Here is a 17134-nt window from a genome sequence, read left to right as displayed (position 1 = left end):
GTACGGATACTTCTCCTGAAGACACTTTTGTTCTTATGACACTGAATATTCCTGTTTCAGCTTTGAACCATAGACAGTTGAACTTTGACCTGTGACCTCAGTGTCCACTTTATTAGGTACACCTCTCTGGTCTAAGACAGTCCAGTCCAGCAGGTCTGTGCTGTTCTGCTGCACCTCATCATACTAACAGCTGTTTGTTGTCTGTTGCATTTGCATGAAGTGAAAAGCGTGTTTGTGACCTGGTCACAGCTCGTGTGCAGACTGTCACCATGAAGCAGCAGCCAACGATCACCCATCCCCACCTGCCGTCAGGAGGAGACATCCCAACACGCCTCTGTTTCACATCAGCCATTGGTGCAGCCGCAGACTGAATGGATTCTCCAAGCTGGTCTCTGGTCCTTGTCCGGCCCCTGGTCCTGAGGTCAGCTGGTCCCAGAAAGGAAGTTAGTGTTACTGAATGACCGGTCTGTCCTCGCCATCTGCTTCAATCCAAATCTCTGGAGGTAAAAATAGGACGGCTTGTCAGAGCTCGGTTGAAGAAACAGCTGAGTCACTCTACGACTGGGCAGGTGGAGGTGATAGAATGTTAGGGGGAAGTAAATGCAGGTGGAGGTTAGCAGCAGAGACAGGGGTGAGGAGGTGCAGAACAGGTTTCAGAGAAAGTGAGAGAGAGAACAGAGTAAAAACTGTGTGGAGCAGTCGTCCATCTCCTCTGTCCTCAGACCTCAGTGGGACTGAAAGTTAAAAAGCTTCTTCAGTCAATAAGTCACCAGCCGACCTTCAATCATTAACCGACCTCCAGCTGTGAACTCTGGAGGTGGAAGTCCCTCCAAATTCACAGAACCTGCATCTGACCCATTGAACCTCGTGTGTTTGTTGCTCCGGCGTCTGCTGAGTCTCGAACTGAGCGCGCCCTTCACAGCAACAACAACATGTGCACTTGTGACAGGGAGTGCTTCATTCACCACACCTCCCCTCCCGTGGCTCCACCACAGGGTGGAGAGTCCTGAGTCTGGTGTCAGGTGTCAGAAAAGAAGTGCACCCAGACAGACCGGTCTAACTGGACACTATTTCTGTCCCAGTGCTCCGGTGTGTTTGTGTTTGTTTATGTCCTGAGACGTGTTTACTGCCAGAGACAACAAGACTAGGATCCACACAGGACTGGGCCCCATTCTTTGAATCACTTAAGTGTAGTCAGAACCCAGAGCAAGAGCTGATTCTGATCCAGATCTAAGTTAGTGTTGTGTTTAGTAAAACTGATGCAGCAGAACCTGACTTGTTGTTGCTCCGTCAGTCATCGGATCAACACCGTTCGTGTTACAGCACAAACATGGGAAAACTTCCGGTTCTCCTAGAACCAGATTATTTGTTCTAGTCCGAATCGGAAGCAGTGGCAGCTGGTTGTTAACTCAGTGGGTTCGAGACACTGGTGCTGTGCAGTCCATCATGGCAAAGAGGCTCCGTCTGTTGTCCTGTTTTCTCCACCTGCTGGACTGAACCTGATGTGTTGCTGTAGTTACAATTACTTCAGAAAGTATTCACACTACTTCACTTTTTAATCATGTTTTACTGCTTTGTCACTGTGTGTTTTAAAGGAAGAGTGAAGCTGGATCGTGTTGGGAACCCCTGATACCGGTTCTGCTGGTCACCTCATGATGATCATGTTCAGTTATCAAGTCCAGCTCCAGTCTTTCCTTCTGTCTGAACCTCTGTGGGCTGTAAAGACCTGGACTGGACAGCATGTCCTAACACACTGAAGCACATATTGCTGCAGAGCCAGAAAAAAAAAAAAAAAAAAAAAAAAAAAACTTTCACACTAAATAAAAAAATGTATTTATACAATTGTGTTAAACCAGTAAAAAAGTGAAGACATTTGATTTGATGAGAACAGTAAAGATCCTACAGGAGGCTGCCTCATTGTCTGTAGGGATAAACCGGGTTTATGGAACTGCACCTAACGTCACATGTTCAAGCACAAGTTAACTCAGGATGCTCAGCACAGGTGAGTGCTCCACAAGTAAACTGGCTTCACACCTGTAAACCTGCAGACACACCTGAGAGACAAACCTGGTCTGACAGCAGACGTCCCACCTAAGACACTGCACGTAATTTCACCTGGTCTCACCTGAGTCAACCTGTGAATCTGTCACGCGCCTAGGATCCGACTCCATAGCCAGAGACCACACAGGACCAGAGAACTGAGATAAGAACTGTTTTATTGACAATAATAATGCAGTGGATGAGAGTCGGGACTTGCGGCCGAACAGAGCTGTCGTCAGGTGAGTATGGTGTTTGAAGTCCTGATGAGCTGTGGCTGAGAAGCGGGGAGGAGTGAACCAGAGAGAAGACTGAAGAGTTGTAGATTCCAAAATGGCAGACAGTAGAGTGAGGCATGTGTTGACTGGGAGCAGAGGAGGAATGATATGCAGAACAGGCTAAATGGCAAAAGCACAGTGGGTTAGTGAACAAAAACAGTGACAGATTTCCAGTAAGACGAGGCGCAGAGTAAGAGACGAATCCAGGGTCACACACACAAGAAGCAGTCCAAGCACTAAAGTCCGTGAGGCAAGATCCGAGGTCCAAACAACAATCCAGGTCAGTACTGAGAGGTAATATAGAAACAGAGATCCGATAATAACGATAACGATTAGAGACAGAACAGGGACACAGGCAGAGGGGAGCAGGAACAGGTCAGGCAGAAAACACTCACGCTGTTGAAAAGCAGAGCAGAGGCTGGTCAAAACAGAAGGCAGGTCCGGTTAGGGGGGAGTCAGGCAGAGACAGGTTTCAGGTAAGGCAGGGTTCGTTTCCAAAAAAGCAATCTTAAGATAATGCTGGATAGGACTGTTCACAGATTGGACTACAACTATCTGGCAAAGAAGAAGCTGACTGACCTGCTAATAAAGGGACAGAGGAAGTCCAGGTGCAGACAATCGGTAATTAGCAGGTCACCTGACAGGGAGAAAACAAGGAAAGCAGGGACAGACAGGGAGGCGGAGCTGGAATCATGACAGAATCAGTGACTGTTCTCTAACACTCAGACGCCTCGTTGTAAATATCCATCATGCAGGGTCTCACATGAGCTCTGGAATTCAAGTTTCTGTTTCTCTTCAACATTTAATTACTGGTTTGTGATCAGCTACTTAATGATTTTTTTACCTGATCGATCATCAACGTTAATCATTGATTGATGAATGCACGAAGCTCAGCCCCCGTGGAGCTATCTGCTCCTCCCCCAGCCCCCCGAACCCACAGAACCAAACAACAAGGGGTCACGGTGACCTTCGACCAAAACCGGATCTGTTCATCAGGTCCAGCTGTTCCCAAGACTTTGTGAATACATTTACATTTAGTCATTTAGCAGATGCTTTTATCCAAAGCGACTTACAAGTCAGTACAAGTTACAAGGGTAGGCAGGGCAGCATGAGGAGTCACGTCACTATGAAGAGAGAATGCTGAGTGGAATGTTCCACTTAAAGTAAACAGTCGTGTTAGAGCAGGATGTACCTCGGTTTTTCACATGAGAGATGAACATGAACACTTCAAATATGTGACTAGTATTATTTCTCCATCAGTTATTTCCTCTGTAACATTAAACTGACGCTGAGCTAAGTAACAGACATGAACTTTAAACCTCACAGGCAGGTGCTTGGAGTGGATGGAGGACTGACAAATCCGGGTCCAGAGTCCAGTGTCAGGCCAGAAAGGCATGCTTCGACTTAGAGAAAGTGATGAGGACGTGTGAGTTTATGGACCCAAGCAGAAAAACACCACACAGATTTGGATGTTCTCCAGTAAGAGCAAACCTGCCATTCAGCACTGGTCGACGTCTCCTCGGTCGTCCACAGCGTGGCCTCCGGTTTCTGCTCTGGTTCCACTAGCTCTGGATTCTCTGCTGTTTTAAGTCGTTTTGCCCTGATGATGTGTGTCAGGTTGGATTTTCTCTGTTAAGACTCCAGTGTGAGCCCCTCCCAACTTTTATTTGTGGCCTTTACTACTTATTTGTTTGGACCTTGAAGCATTGATCTTTTTTTCTTATTAACAGATGGAACAACAATTAAATCCACCACCGTCATTTTCTGCAGTTTAAAGTTTCAGTTATATGAAATAACTTGTTTTAACAGAATCCATTTCAGATTTGGGAGTGAAAGATGAACTCTTAGATGAGATGACTGGATGTATCAGCCAACATCTTAGATTACATTTGGACCATACTAAGATGTGCTGATAGAGGAACATTTGTGTGATATGAATTACACACACATGCATGTTTCTGTTTTGTCCGTGTCTCTGTAGATTTAAGAAGCTGTGATCGAGAAGCAGGAGTTTGTCTGTTTCCTCTGAAGGTGAAGTCACGAAGTCTATGTGAGTTCACACAGGAACAGCCAATGTTCTAAACTGCTCACAGATGTTTGGTTGGGAGCTGTGTTCAGAGAATATTATGATTACATAAATCAGATTTCAGTTTATTAGAAACCTCTGTATTGAACTAAAATTCATTAGCAGATCTGTGATATTATTTAGGACAAGAGATGTGATAATTAAACAGAATGACAGTATAACTGTGACAGGTGCAGACGTTGTTACTGTCACTCCCCAGTCTTACATCACGCTGTATTTTGTGGGGAGTGATGAAGTCTGGGCACCAAATAGCTCTTTAAACAATCACATTTCCAGACTAAACTGCAGTTATATTCTGTTATTCTCTGTAAAGATGCTTTCTGCAGAGAACAACAATCTTTGTCATTGCGTCTTTATTTCCTCAATGTTTGCCAGGATGGTTGAGGCGGTAGATCCACAGGACTGAGCTAGAGTCCAGTATAAAACAATTCTCCATTGATGTTATTGTTTCAGTGATGTGATATAAACGTAAAAGTATACATGCGGCTGGTTAGTGGCTGGTTAGTGTAGTGGTAACATCACCGCCTCCCATGTGGGAGACTGGGGTTCAAATCCCAGCTATGGCTACCTCCAGTAGGGGTCCTTAGGCAAGACCTCCTCACGCTGCCCTGCCTACCCTTGTAACTTGTAATGACTTGTAAGTCGCTTTGGATAAAAGCGTCTGCTAAATGACTGTAATGTAATGTAAAAAGTAATTTCTTGTCATGTGACAAGGCTAAAAAGTTTCAGTACCTTGTTGGTTTAGCTTCATGTTGCCACCAACTCGTCGTACTAAAAAATGAAGTGAAAGACACTGATAGTTATTTTTTATGACTTGGAAGGTGAAACAGTTCAGTAATGTAAAACACACACAAACACACACCTCATCACACCTGATTGTAGTACATTTGGATTCAGCCTTGTCTTATGTTCATTTACTTACTTAAAATGTGTGAGTGTAGGTGTACTGTGACATGGACTCATCAGGAGGAGGATGGACGGTTTATTTGAACTGAACATCAGTAAGAACACTTCCTGTTGAATCTGTCACAATAAATCATCATCTTGTTGTCTGGAAACAACAACCTGTCCACAGGTGTTCCAGAGGAGGATGGATGGTACAGTGAACTTCTACAGACCCTGGGATTACTACAAGTTTGGGTTCGGTGACCCTGCTGGAGAGTACTAGCTCGGTGAGACCTGAAATGAAACTAACGTGTGATTATATCAAACTCAGTTCAGTTCAATTCAGTTTATTTATATATCACTTAACGTTAAGACCGTAAAGAATATGACAATACAAAATATAAAACAATACAGTATATAATATATGCAACTCAACAATCCTACGTGAGCTGCACTTAGAGACAGTGAAGAGGAATAGAATCACTTTTCTGTTCCTTGCTTATGAAGCTGTTTGACTGCTTTACTCCCCTGCTCAATACTATTATTTTGGGCTAAGTCATGCTTCAGCCTTGTGGTGAGAGCTGCTGAATTAAAACTGAAGCAGGGCACAGACATAACGAGTATAGAGAGTAGACCATTGTCTGATGCTAATAGAAGATCATTAGTAACCTTTACCAGTGCTGTTTCTGTACTATGATGTACTCTAAATCCTGACTGGAAATCTTCATACAAGTTATTGCTGAGCAGGTGGTCATATAATTACTAAGAAACTACTTTTTCAAGAATTTTAGAGATAAAGGGCAGATTGGATATTGGTCTATAATTCACTAAAACCCCTGAGTTCAGAGTAGGTTTTTGAGTAGGGGTTTGACTACAGCAACCTTAAAAGCCTGTGGTACGTAACCTATTTGTAAAAATAGATCGATCTGATCTAGTATGAACGTGCTGATCAAAGGTAAGACATCTTTGTAGGGATGGAGTCTAAAAGACAATGTTGACAGTGTAGATGTATTAATTATTAAAAATAATTAAGAGGATCTATGAGAAGGAAACAGTCTAGTTGAGATACTAGAAAAACAGTAAGAAAAACGTTTTGTATAGAACCAGTAACAGTACTGTGTCTGCTGTCAAATGTGTGTTCAAGTCTTGACAACATCCACTATCTGACAAAGCAGCGACATTACGGGTTGCGAGTCAACATGCAGGACTTCAATGGAAATAAAGCATTTTGCTCATTACTCCTCATTTTCTGTCAATGCTGAGTGTGATGGATACAAACTGCAAGTGTCTGAATTCATCAATGGAGGGGCTGGTGAGTTTGAAACATTCCATCAAGGTGAGACCAGCTGGAGATATGAGTATATTTTCTGACAATAGTAGAAAAATGATCATGGGGCGGTACAGCAGGTGGTAGAGCAGTCGTCTATGAACCCCAGGGTGAGTGGTTCAATTCCCAGTTTCTACTTGCTGAGGTGTCTTGGAAAAGACATGCAGCCAGAGATAACTGGCAGCTGTCCAACCACAATCCCCCCATGGGGTTGATCCCCAAATGATTTCATAATTATTACCTTCATTATCACCATGTTACTGTTACCAGTAGTAATGCAGTATATCTGCATAAGCATTAATCAGAGGTGAAAAAGCAAATTATATCTGTTATTTTCAGAAAAAGGTCAAAAACTCTGTGCATTTGTTCTTAAAAGTCAACTTGTTCAACGCCGTATCTGTGATGCACTGTATGAAAAGTTAATGAAAAGTCAAAAAGCCTCACCCATTGGCCTTAGTAGTAGAGTTATAATTATGAACTTGTTTCTGTAGGAGATGCCCTGACTTATCACAATGGACAGAAGTTCTCCACCTTTGACAAAGACCAAGACCCTGATTCCAGAAACTGTGCCAGATTATACCTGGGGGCATTCTGGTACAACGAGTGTCACAATGCAAACCCCACTGAGGTTTATCACTGGGGGGCTGATGGTACTATCTTTGCTGTTGGAGTCTCTTGGTACCAGTGGAAGGGTCATGACTACTTCCTGAAGAGCATCAGCATGAAGATCCGTCCTGTGCAGTAAATGTCCAGGACAAACAGACAGCAGGAGATCTGATGTTGATTTTTTTCCACTTTCTCTCTCATCTATTTTATAATCTCCCAGAATCTGTAGAAAGAATCAGTCTGATCAGATAACAATTCTGGTCCTCTGCCTCACCACCGCTTATTTCTTTTACATTTACATTTAGTCATTTATCAGACACTTTTATCCAAAGCGACTTACTAGTGAGAAACAAGGCAAGAAAACAAAATCTAAGTCAAGGAGAAACAACATTAAAGCAAAGTGCTATGATTTATGATTTATTATACTGCTCTGGATTTGTTCCTCTGGAGCCTCCACTAAGTTCTCATCTGTCAATCACAGCCAGTGTGGCCAATCTATACATGGAGGAAGTAGAGAGCAGAACTCTGAGCCCGTCTTCACTCGTCTCCACTCGTCTCCACTCGTCTCCGCTTGTCTACACTAGCTCCTCGTTTCATTGAAGAGCTAGTGGAGATCAACAACTGCTGATCTTACTTTGGTGTCTGTGAAATGCTGGAAATGGAGTTATACTCTGAAAAGGGTAAAAGACAGTAGCAGGAAGTAACCATTATAACTTAGTTAAGTACAGGACTGTTTCTGTGTGTTTTGTTAATGTTCAGGTGATATTAGGGAAGAGAAAGCTGCAATAGCTGAGAACAAGGAACTGTTAGTTCAAGCGGAAGATAGTGAACGTTAATTAAACCTATCAGTGACAAATACAGAACTGAATCATGCTCTCGGGGAACGACAGAGTCAGCATCAGGTAAGAATGAAATGTCTTATTTTATTATCTTGGTGTGTTAGTGAATCCTCTAACTGGAATTAAGTAAAGTTCGGGAGAAGGGAAAGTTACTACTGCTGCAGTAAGAGAGCGGTTGATCAAACCCAGGCAATGGACCGATGGCTTTTACATTTTATGTCTGCAAAATAATAACCAGGGGACATAATTAAGGAGAGAAGAAGATATCATATGGAAACAGTAATAACAGGCAAGATATCCAGTGATAAATAGAGATCATGTAGTGGCTACGTTTCCTACTGTGATGTAAATTTGAACTTAGAAAGGTTCAAGGTTTTCATGATACCTTGCATTAAAAACCACGTGTTTAGTGAACCCTCTGATGTTGTAGTCTTGAGGAAGGAATTCAGAACTAAGCGTGAAAACAATGAAAAAGTGAGTTTGAAGTCGATAGAAGAGAGATTGTTTCTTTATGAAGAAGTCATTTGAAACTTTAAATGATCTTATTAGAAATTGGATGTTTGAAAAAGAACTGATTAAGAATTAAATGGGCTCTTTAAAATAAAACCTACTAAATTCACCATATAGTTACAACCTGACTGTAGAGGACCAGGGTGTTTGAACTAAACCTTTATCCAGATGAAATCCAAAAAATATTAAAGGCCAGTCCCATCATTGGTGTGTTGAATGTAGGAATAAATAGGAAGTAAAAGACCAACAAAAAGAAACTAAAGCAAAGACTTCTGCCTAAGAAAGAGACACAAACTGGTTGAATCCATGAGCTTCTACTGAGTTCCAGTAAAGTGGGGAAGTGTCTCAATCCCTGCCCCAGTTTACCTTCTTTCTTTTTCCGTTTTGCTCTCACGGTCTCAGTCATACTCACCTGTTCACACCCCGCCAATTCCTGCTCTGACCAAATTTGGTTAGTTTAATGTCTCTCCCTCCCGGTCTCCCGCCACTAATCACCCAGATGTGTTGCGCTGGTGTCCTTCCAATCAGTTTAATCAGATTACTGAGAGAAACCAGGTTCTTCAGTTCTCCCAGGCCAACCACAGGCACCAAACACTTCTCCTGTTTCCTGTTCCCCTTTTCCCCACCTGAGCTTCTTAAAGTCAACATTTCAACCGATCCTAGCTCCTTGGACTTGTCGAGGTCCTTACAGGAAATCTGAATTTCCAGGTTCGCAGTCAGAGAACCAACATCGCTGCTCAGTGAACAGTGTGATAGTGTAGTGTCAAACTGTTATTAGCATTTCTCTCTTATGCCATTTGAACACTTTTAGATCTGTGAACATTCTGGCGCGAATGATTGTTTGACTCTGTATGTGAGCCCTGTGGTAGACTGGCTACTTGTCCAGGTGTACCCCGCCTCTTGCCCAGTGACAGGTGAGATAGGCTCCAGCACTGCCATGATCCTTATGAGTAAAAGTTAGGTTAGGAAAATAGATGGATGATGGATGTCCAATTCAAACTTAAACAGCAGGCCGCTCTGGGGACTCCTTTTGGTTTGTGCCTGATTAGGGGCTGAGTTCTTTATGAAGGTGTCCACCATCCAACAGGTGACTAGACTTGACTGGATATACCTGACAGGAAGCTATATTCAAGGCATCAGGGGTTTGGGGTTTAACATCTGGTTCAGGGACACTTCCTGCCTGAGCACCAAATATCGATCAGTCATGTTTTGAATTTATTTTATCATCTGCTTCCTGTGACTCATTTTTTTTTCTTACCGTTCCTTCAAGATCTTGTCAGAGAATTCAGACAGACCCACATCAGCACCTTGATCTTCTGATTCCAACAGAAGTTTGACCATGAAGGTGAGTTTGACTGATGTATGAGCCTGGAAAGGTCAATTCTGTAGAGAACATCAGTCCTGTCCCCCAGATGTGGATTATCCTGAACTTCGCTGGCCTTAAGAGGCCTGAAGAGGAAGCTTAGTGTTGCTGTCCTGTAAGCTGGGACTGGGACTGGTGATGATTGGCAGCTGTAACCTGTGGGTTAACCTGTGGGTTACAGCTGTGTGTGGGTTAACCTGATCCTTAGAGATCTTGTGGTACCATATTTGAGTTACTCTGTACAACTAGAAAACCTCCTCTGTTCCAGACAGTATCAGTCCTTTTCCTCCTGCTTGCTCCACTGTTGACCAGCTGCTCAGAGCTCTACAGACCAGTGGACTGCAGCGACATCCGTGAACGAGACAACAGCTCACCCAGTGGAGTGTACACCATCTATCCTCTTGGAGAAAGGTCAGCTGTCCAGGTAAACTCCGTCCTGTCTGGGAGACAGGTTAATGTCTAGAAGAAGAAGACGGTGTAAAGATGAGACCACGAGGACGGATTCTGACAGAATCACACTAACAAGTAGTTTGTAGTAGTGGATATGGTTTTAGATCGTAAATAATAAATGTTTGTGTGTGTGTAGGTGTACTGTGACATGGACTCATCAGGAGGAGGATGGACGGTGAGTATTTGAACTGAACATCAGTAAGTTCCTGTTGGACTGTCACAATAAATCATCACCTTGTTGTCTGGAAACAACAACCTGTCCCCAGGTGTTCCAGAGGAGGATGGACGGTACAGTGAACTTCTACAGACCCTGGGATTACTACAAGTTTGGGTTCGGTGACCCTGCTGGAGAGTACTGGCTCGGTGAGACCTGAAACCAGACTGACTTCTTACTACATGAAATTCACTGTGTAGAAAGTACAAATACAGCAGCATGTCCTGTTCACTTGTTTTAGTTTTATGCTGACATTTACCATCTCTGTAGACTTGATGGACAGGATCAAACCAAGTCTTAAATTTGTGTGTGTCCAGGTCTGGACAACGTCCGCTACCTGACAAACCAGAGAAAGTATGAGCTGCTGGTCGACATGCAGGACTTTGACGGGAAAAAAGCGTTTGCTCGTTTTTCATCAGTGGAGAGTGTGATGGATACAAACTGAATGTGTCTGGATTCACCGATGGAGGAGCAGGTGGGTTATCAGAAACAGGTCCTGTCTGTTTTCACTATGATTATATGATACATCTACGATATGTTGATACCTTGAAACAGAGAAATGTTCAGCAGCATCTTCATTACTGGTGGAAGAATAAAACACGTGGAAAATGAAAAGAGTTCCAGGATTAAAAGAGAGAATCACCTCAGCTCATCTCTCTTCATTAACTTGTGTCATGGTGACTTTTTCTAACCAATGAAAACTAAATGAAGTATGCCAGCAGAAACAGGGCTCACTGTGTTGGTTAACCCACAGGTGGTTTTATTGTCCCCTGTAACAAGAGCAGCAGCGATCGGGTCTGTGTTTCTGAGACTTTGGATCCTCAGACTCGATTTGTTCTTGGAGTCTAAGTAGACAAACCAGTGACAAACTGTGCTGCCTTCAGTTCATTTGTGACTTTACATGTTTCCGTAGGAGACGCCATGAAATATCACAGCGGACAGAAGTTCTCCACATTCGACAAAGACCAGGATTCTTGGCCCAACAACTGTGCCAGATCATCTCTGGGGGCGTTCTGGTACAGAGGCTGTTACAATGTCAACCCCAACGGGGTTTATCGCTGGGGAGCCAATACCACCCTCTATGCTGTTGGAGTGTCTTGGTTACAGTGGAGGGGTGTTGAATACTCCCTGAAGAGCATCAGCATGAAGATCCGTCCTTTTGCAGTGTAATAGATGTGTCATTTTCTTTATATTTATAGTTATAGTTTTGGTACCTGATTCACATGGAAAAACAAATCTGTAAATCAGTTGTTAAAAACTCCAAGAACAGTGGTCGTATAAAGACGACACAAGTCATTTTTGATTGTAAATGTGTTTTTTTCAAAGCATATTTAGGTTAATTAATAAAGTCACAAATCATCAAAATAAAATAACATATTCAACTTATTTCACTTGTTTTGCATCAGAATATCTGAATTTGAGATGGTGCAAGAGAACCAGAATCACAGACCCACAGTCTCTGAGGGTCTGTGACTGGATTTTAGAATTAGAATTAGTCTCTCATCTATCCTATAATCTCAGAGAATCTGTAGAATGAAACAGTCTGATCAGATAATACTTCCTGTATTTGCTTCAATACAATCCTCTAAATGAATCAGTAGTTGACAGAATCTTTTCCATCGGAGCTGAAGTCAGGTGTTGACTGTATGTGAGCAGCTGCTGGTGCAGAGATTGGTGGACAGGTGGGAACTTAGTGGAGGATCCAGAGGAACAAATCCAGAGCAGTTTCCATCAGAAACATCCAATTGAATGAGTGAAGTGATGAAGCACCAAAGGACGAGTGACTTGTATTAATAATACTATACACTAACCAGCCGCTCAACTCCTCTCACCTAATGAGTTAAATCAACAAGTCAGGGCAGTGACTCATGTAAACAGTGTTTCAGAGATGGGGATGGGGAGAGGTTCACCCCTCTGTCAAACACTGTTCTGTTCCACAGCTGAGGAAAAACATTTCTCAAAGTTCAGTTTCATCATCAGAACAGCCACGTGTTTCTTCAGTCTGTTCCAACTTTCATTTTATTAACATAAAGCAGAACCACAGAAAAGTCCAACTTCATTCTAGTTTTGCTAAAGGTAGAAGTTTAATACCAGAAGCTGAGAGTTACTGCGTCCAATGTGGAAGATGAATCTGTTCAGGTATTCCTGTTATTTGAAATTCAGGTGTAAAATGAAGCAATCATTATAATGCTTCAGTATAATCCTAGAAATGAAGCAATCAGAACCTCTGTCCCATCATTTACCTGCTTCTTGTGCAGCATGTCTTATTGTAATGTGAACGTGTCTCTGGGTAGATTTTTCCAGACTGATCAGCCCTGAGGAGGAGGAGGTGTTTCCATCTACATTAGGTGCTAATGTTATGCTCCTGTTTTGGCCTCAGTCATTTAAATAAATATACTTATAATGTCCTAATGCTGCAGTTGAGTGAGCCACTGTTCCCCACGTCTGAACACATCTGAAGAACAAACAGTTTGCTAAATTAAACGGTGACTTATTAATAATCCCACAAACTAAAATACTATAATTCCATCTCCTAAAAGCAAGCGTGATTTCTGAGAACGCCAGAATACTCTGGTACCTACCTGATAGTCCTAAATTCCATAACAAATACTTTCCTGTGCATCTTCTGTCGTTCCATTTAGTCTTTTATCAGACACTTTTATCCAAAGCGACTTACAAGTGAGGAACAACACAAAAAATCTTAGTCAAGGAGAAAAACATCAAAGCAAAGTGCTGTTAAAGAACTGTCTCTGTTTCATGAGAAGCAAGTACAGGAGAGCAGTTTTTAAGTGCAAAAGAAGATGCAGAACAGTCACAGGAGGCCAGTGCAAAGATCTGAAGAGCGGTGTGACATGAGACCTTTTTGGTTGATTAAAAATTAGGCATGCTGTTGCATTTTGGATCATCAGGGGGGGTTTGGTCGTGGATGCCGGTAACTCCATCAGCAGTGCATTGTAGTAGTCAAGACGAGATATGATCAACACCTGTACGAGTTGGGTCGTGTACTCCATCAGGTAGGGTCTGATCTTTCTGATGTTGTGGAGGGCATATCTACATGACCTAGAGACTGTGGCGATGTGTTCTGTGAAGGTCAGCTGATCATCAACGATGACCCCCAGGTTTCTGGCTGACTTAGTAGGGACAATCACCGCAGATCCAATGTTAATGCTGATGTTGTGTTGTGTCAAAGGTCTGGCAGGGAAGACTAGAAATTCAGTTTTGGGAATGTTAAGTTGAAGGTGTCTTTTTCTCATCCAGGCAGAGATGCGAGACGAGACAGTTGAGTCATCCGGCAGAAAGGACAGGAAGAGGTGTGTGTCATCTGCATAGCAGTGATGGGAAATGATAGAGCCTAAAGGCGAAGTATAGATAGAAAAGAGAAGAGGACCGAGGACTGAGCCCTGCGGTACACCGGTGGAGAGGTTATGAGAGTCGGAATTACGCCCCTGCCAGGATACGTTCAAGGTTCGTCCGGACAAGTATGACCGAAGCCAGAAATGGTAGAAGAGAGACCGGCCTGTAGTTCTCCACAAGGGAGGGATCCAGAGAAGGCTTCTTCAACAGTGGAGTAATCTGGGCCTGCTTGAACGAGGTGGGAAAAGTGCCTGTTGTGAGAGGGGTGTTGGTGATCTGTGTAATGGCTGGTATGCTCAGTGATTACTAAGCTGAAACTACCACCAACAACAGACCGAAACTCTCTACCTACAGTTCTTAACACTTATTACATTAAGTCATTAAACAGACTGACAAAGAGGCTAAATCAGCAGACTCACACAAAAAAATTTCAAACAAGCTTTATTTATTCACTAGATCTACTGTCCCAGTTTGGTGCTTGTCCTGTCGTTCCTTTCTGCTTGCTGAAGTAGTAATACGATCTTCCAGGTATTTGGGAAGGAGGTGTCCGGTTGGAGTGGAATTAGCTTGAATTAAAAAAAGAACTACAGGAAATAAGAACCAGGAAATACAGAAAAACTACACCTGTTAGGTTCAGTGACATTATGGTTTAAATGACCGTCGTCGTAGTGACGAAAGCTCACAGAAGGTTCCGTCGGAACTCGTCCTAGTGACATCACGCCCAGATCAAAGCCTCAGTGCAGTTGGACTGTGCACAGTGAAAACAGGAACCTGAAGCCACAGAGCTGAGACAAGAGAGAGGAAAGAAAGAATTGGAGAAACCCGACAAGTGAACCCAGCCAGATCCTCTGCAGGCAGTAAAGGTACGTGGACTTTAGAGGGAATTGAAAAACATATGAAGGGGAAATTAATGCGCGTTGCTTCAGCGCAATGGGGTTGGTTGGCAGCATCTGTTCATCTCTGCTGATTAACAAAGAGGACATTTTAATGTTTTCATGCAAACACATGCTTGTTCCTATGTTTGTCCACGTCAGTGGTGTAGATTCACATGATTTCCAGTTCTCTACATGAACATCAAATCCAGCAGTTATAGTTAGTTGTTACAGCTGGTTTGTGAGTTAGTGAGTTAGTTAGTACAGTAACGTGTGTGCAACGTGACTGATGGCCGTGCGACAGGAGCCATTCATAGTTTGGATGGACACGATGCTAAATGCTGACATTTCCACCTGCAACCAGAGCGCGCTTCACCCCAGTGCAGACAGGACAGTGACAAGTTAGTCAACTTACACGTCAATGAAGTGACAGCATCGTCTATGTCAGGGGAGTTCAACTAAAAGTTAAAGAGATCCGGTTACACAGTATATTTGGAAGAAAAGGGTCCAGAAGATTCTACTGTCTAACTATTTACTGCCATACATGATCAAGTAGCCTGCATGTAATCGGTACCTGACTGTCAAATCACATGAATTCAGTGCAATTCAAAAACCTTTGGACAAATGTATTGTTATGTAACATCCAACTGAGCATGTGGCTCCAGATCCTGGTGGACTGCTCATACTGGGCTCTGAGACGAGCAACTTTCTGTCATTGCACTTCAGATTTGAGTGGGTATGTGTGTTCAAAACCTTGGTGTTTGGTCTCTCCCTCTCTCCTCTCTGTCTCTCTGTTATCACCGTCTTTGTTAATTCTTTCCAACCTCCAACTTTCTCTCATCTACTATTGAGTGGCAGTCACCCGACAGGAGCCATTCAGAGTTTGGACGGACACGATGCTAAACGCTGACATTTCCACCTGCAACCAGAGCGCTCATCGCCCCAGTGCAGACAGAACAGTGACAAGTCAGTGAACTTACAGGTCAAGGAAGCGAAAGCATCCTCCGTGATGTCCTTGTGTACCAGCAGCTCCCTCTAGTGGAAGACGGTGCAGATTGTTGTTGAGCTCTTCTAAAAAAGAAGAAATGTATAAATCACACTATACATTAGAGAACACAAACAGCAGGCTTGTTGCCAACAAGCTGCAGCCTCCTCACCACAACTTTGCTCTAGTTTTTCTTCTCCTGAAAAACCTTCACTTACTGTATTATCGCAAAAAAAACAGAAATTATGGGTAGTTTGGACAAACTGTGACAAATCAGGTGTGAGACTGACACAAAGATAAAAAGGTAAAAATTCTAATTCAAGAAAAAGTGACCAGATAACAAGATTAAGTTATAATTGTGACTCAGTACATCAAACATTTGCTTTATTGGTTGTCATTGTTCACTGTGACTAAATTCTTTTTGTTCCATTGGTGGAAGTTTATCATCCACCACAGAGAGGAACTACAAGAAAACCCATTGTTTCATTGGAAAGTGCTGAGAGGAAGTGGCGCAAATCCAGGTCTCAACCTGCTCTAACTGATTATCAGGATTTGCTTCAATCCTTCTCTTACAGTGTCACCAGGGCGAAGACTGATTATTACCAGGACAAGCTCAGCAACACCACAGACACCAGAAAGCTGTTCTCAACTTTCAAATCCCTACTCTATCCACCCCCACCTCCACCACCCACCTGTCTCACAGCTGATGACTTTGCCTCCTTTTTTACCAACAAGGTGGCAGCCATCAGCTCCCAGTTCACTCCTCCGGACAATGACATTCTGCTTACTAAACCTGACGATGCATCTCACTTCACTTTTTCAACACTGTCAGAGGACGATGTATCCACTCTCGTCCTCTCCAATCGCCCGACCACCTGCTCTCTGGATCCGATCCCCTCTACTCTTCTTCAAGCTATCGCACCAACACTAATACCAGCCATTACACAGATCATCAACACCTCTCTCACAACAGGCACCTTTCCCACCTCGTTCAAGCAGGCCCAGATCACTCCACTTTTGAAGAAGCCTTCTCTGGATCCCTCCCTTGTGGAGAACTACAGACCGGTCTCTCTTCTTTCATTCCTGGCCAAGACTCTGGAACGTGCAGCCTTTAACCAACTCTCTGACTTTCTTTCCCAGAATAACCTCCTTGATGTCAATCAGTCTGGCTTCAAGAGTGGGCACTCCACAGAGACGGCACTTCTGACTGTTGTGGAATCCCTACGGGTGGCAAAAGCTGCAGGTAAATCTTCTGTCCTTATTCTATTAGATCTATCTGCAGCCTTTGACACTGTGAACCATCAGATTCTCATGACTGCCCTCTCAGA

General features: G+C 43.2%; 1 protein-coding gene and 1 pseudogene across 1 annotated transcript; both read left to right on the top strand.

Annotated features, from left to right (window-relative positions):
* The first annotated feature begins 6440 nt into the window (after window positions 1-6440).
* LOC113161221 (microfibril-associated glycoprotein 4-like) lies at window positions 6441-7870 on the top strand. The gene is made up of 2 exons (XM_033325902.1): window positions 6441-6598; window positions 7105-7870. Exons 1-2 carry the CDS (start codon window positions 6499-6501, stop codon window positions 7356-7358), a joined length of 354 nt encoding a protein of 117 aa, XP_033181793.1. The 5' UTR covers window positions 6441-6498; the 3' UTR covers window positions 7359-7870.
* A 141-nt stretch (window positions 7871-8011) lies between these two features.
* LOC113161223 lies at window positions 8012-11933 on the top strand (annotated as a pseudogene).
* Window positions 11934-17134: the final 5201 nt, after the last annotated feature.

Source organism: Anabas testudineus, unplaced genomic scaffold (assembly GCF_900324465.2).
Source record: "Anabas testudineus unplaced genomic scaffold, fAnaTes1.2 Contig272arrow_ctg1, whole genome shotgun sequence".
NCBI classification, from domain to species: domain Eukaryota; kingdom Metazoa; phylum Chordata; class Actinopteri; order Anabantiformes; family Anabantidae; genus Anabas; species Anabas testudineus.
Note: the sequence above shows the minus strand (reverse complement) of the source record. Positions and strands in the feature narration are given on the sequence as shown.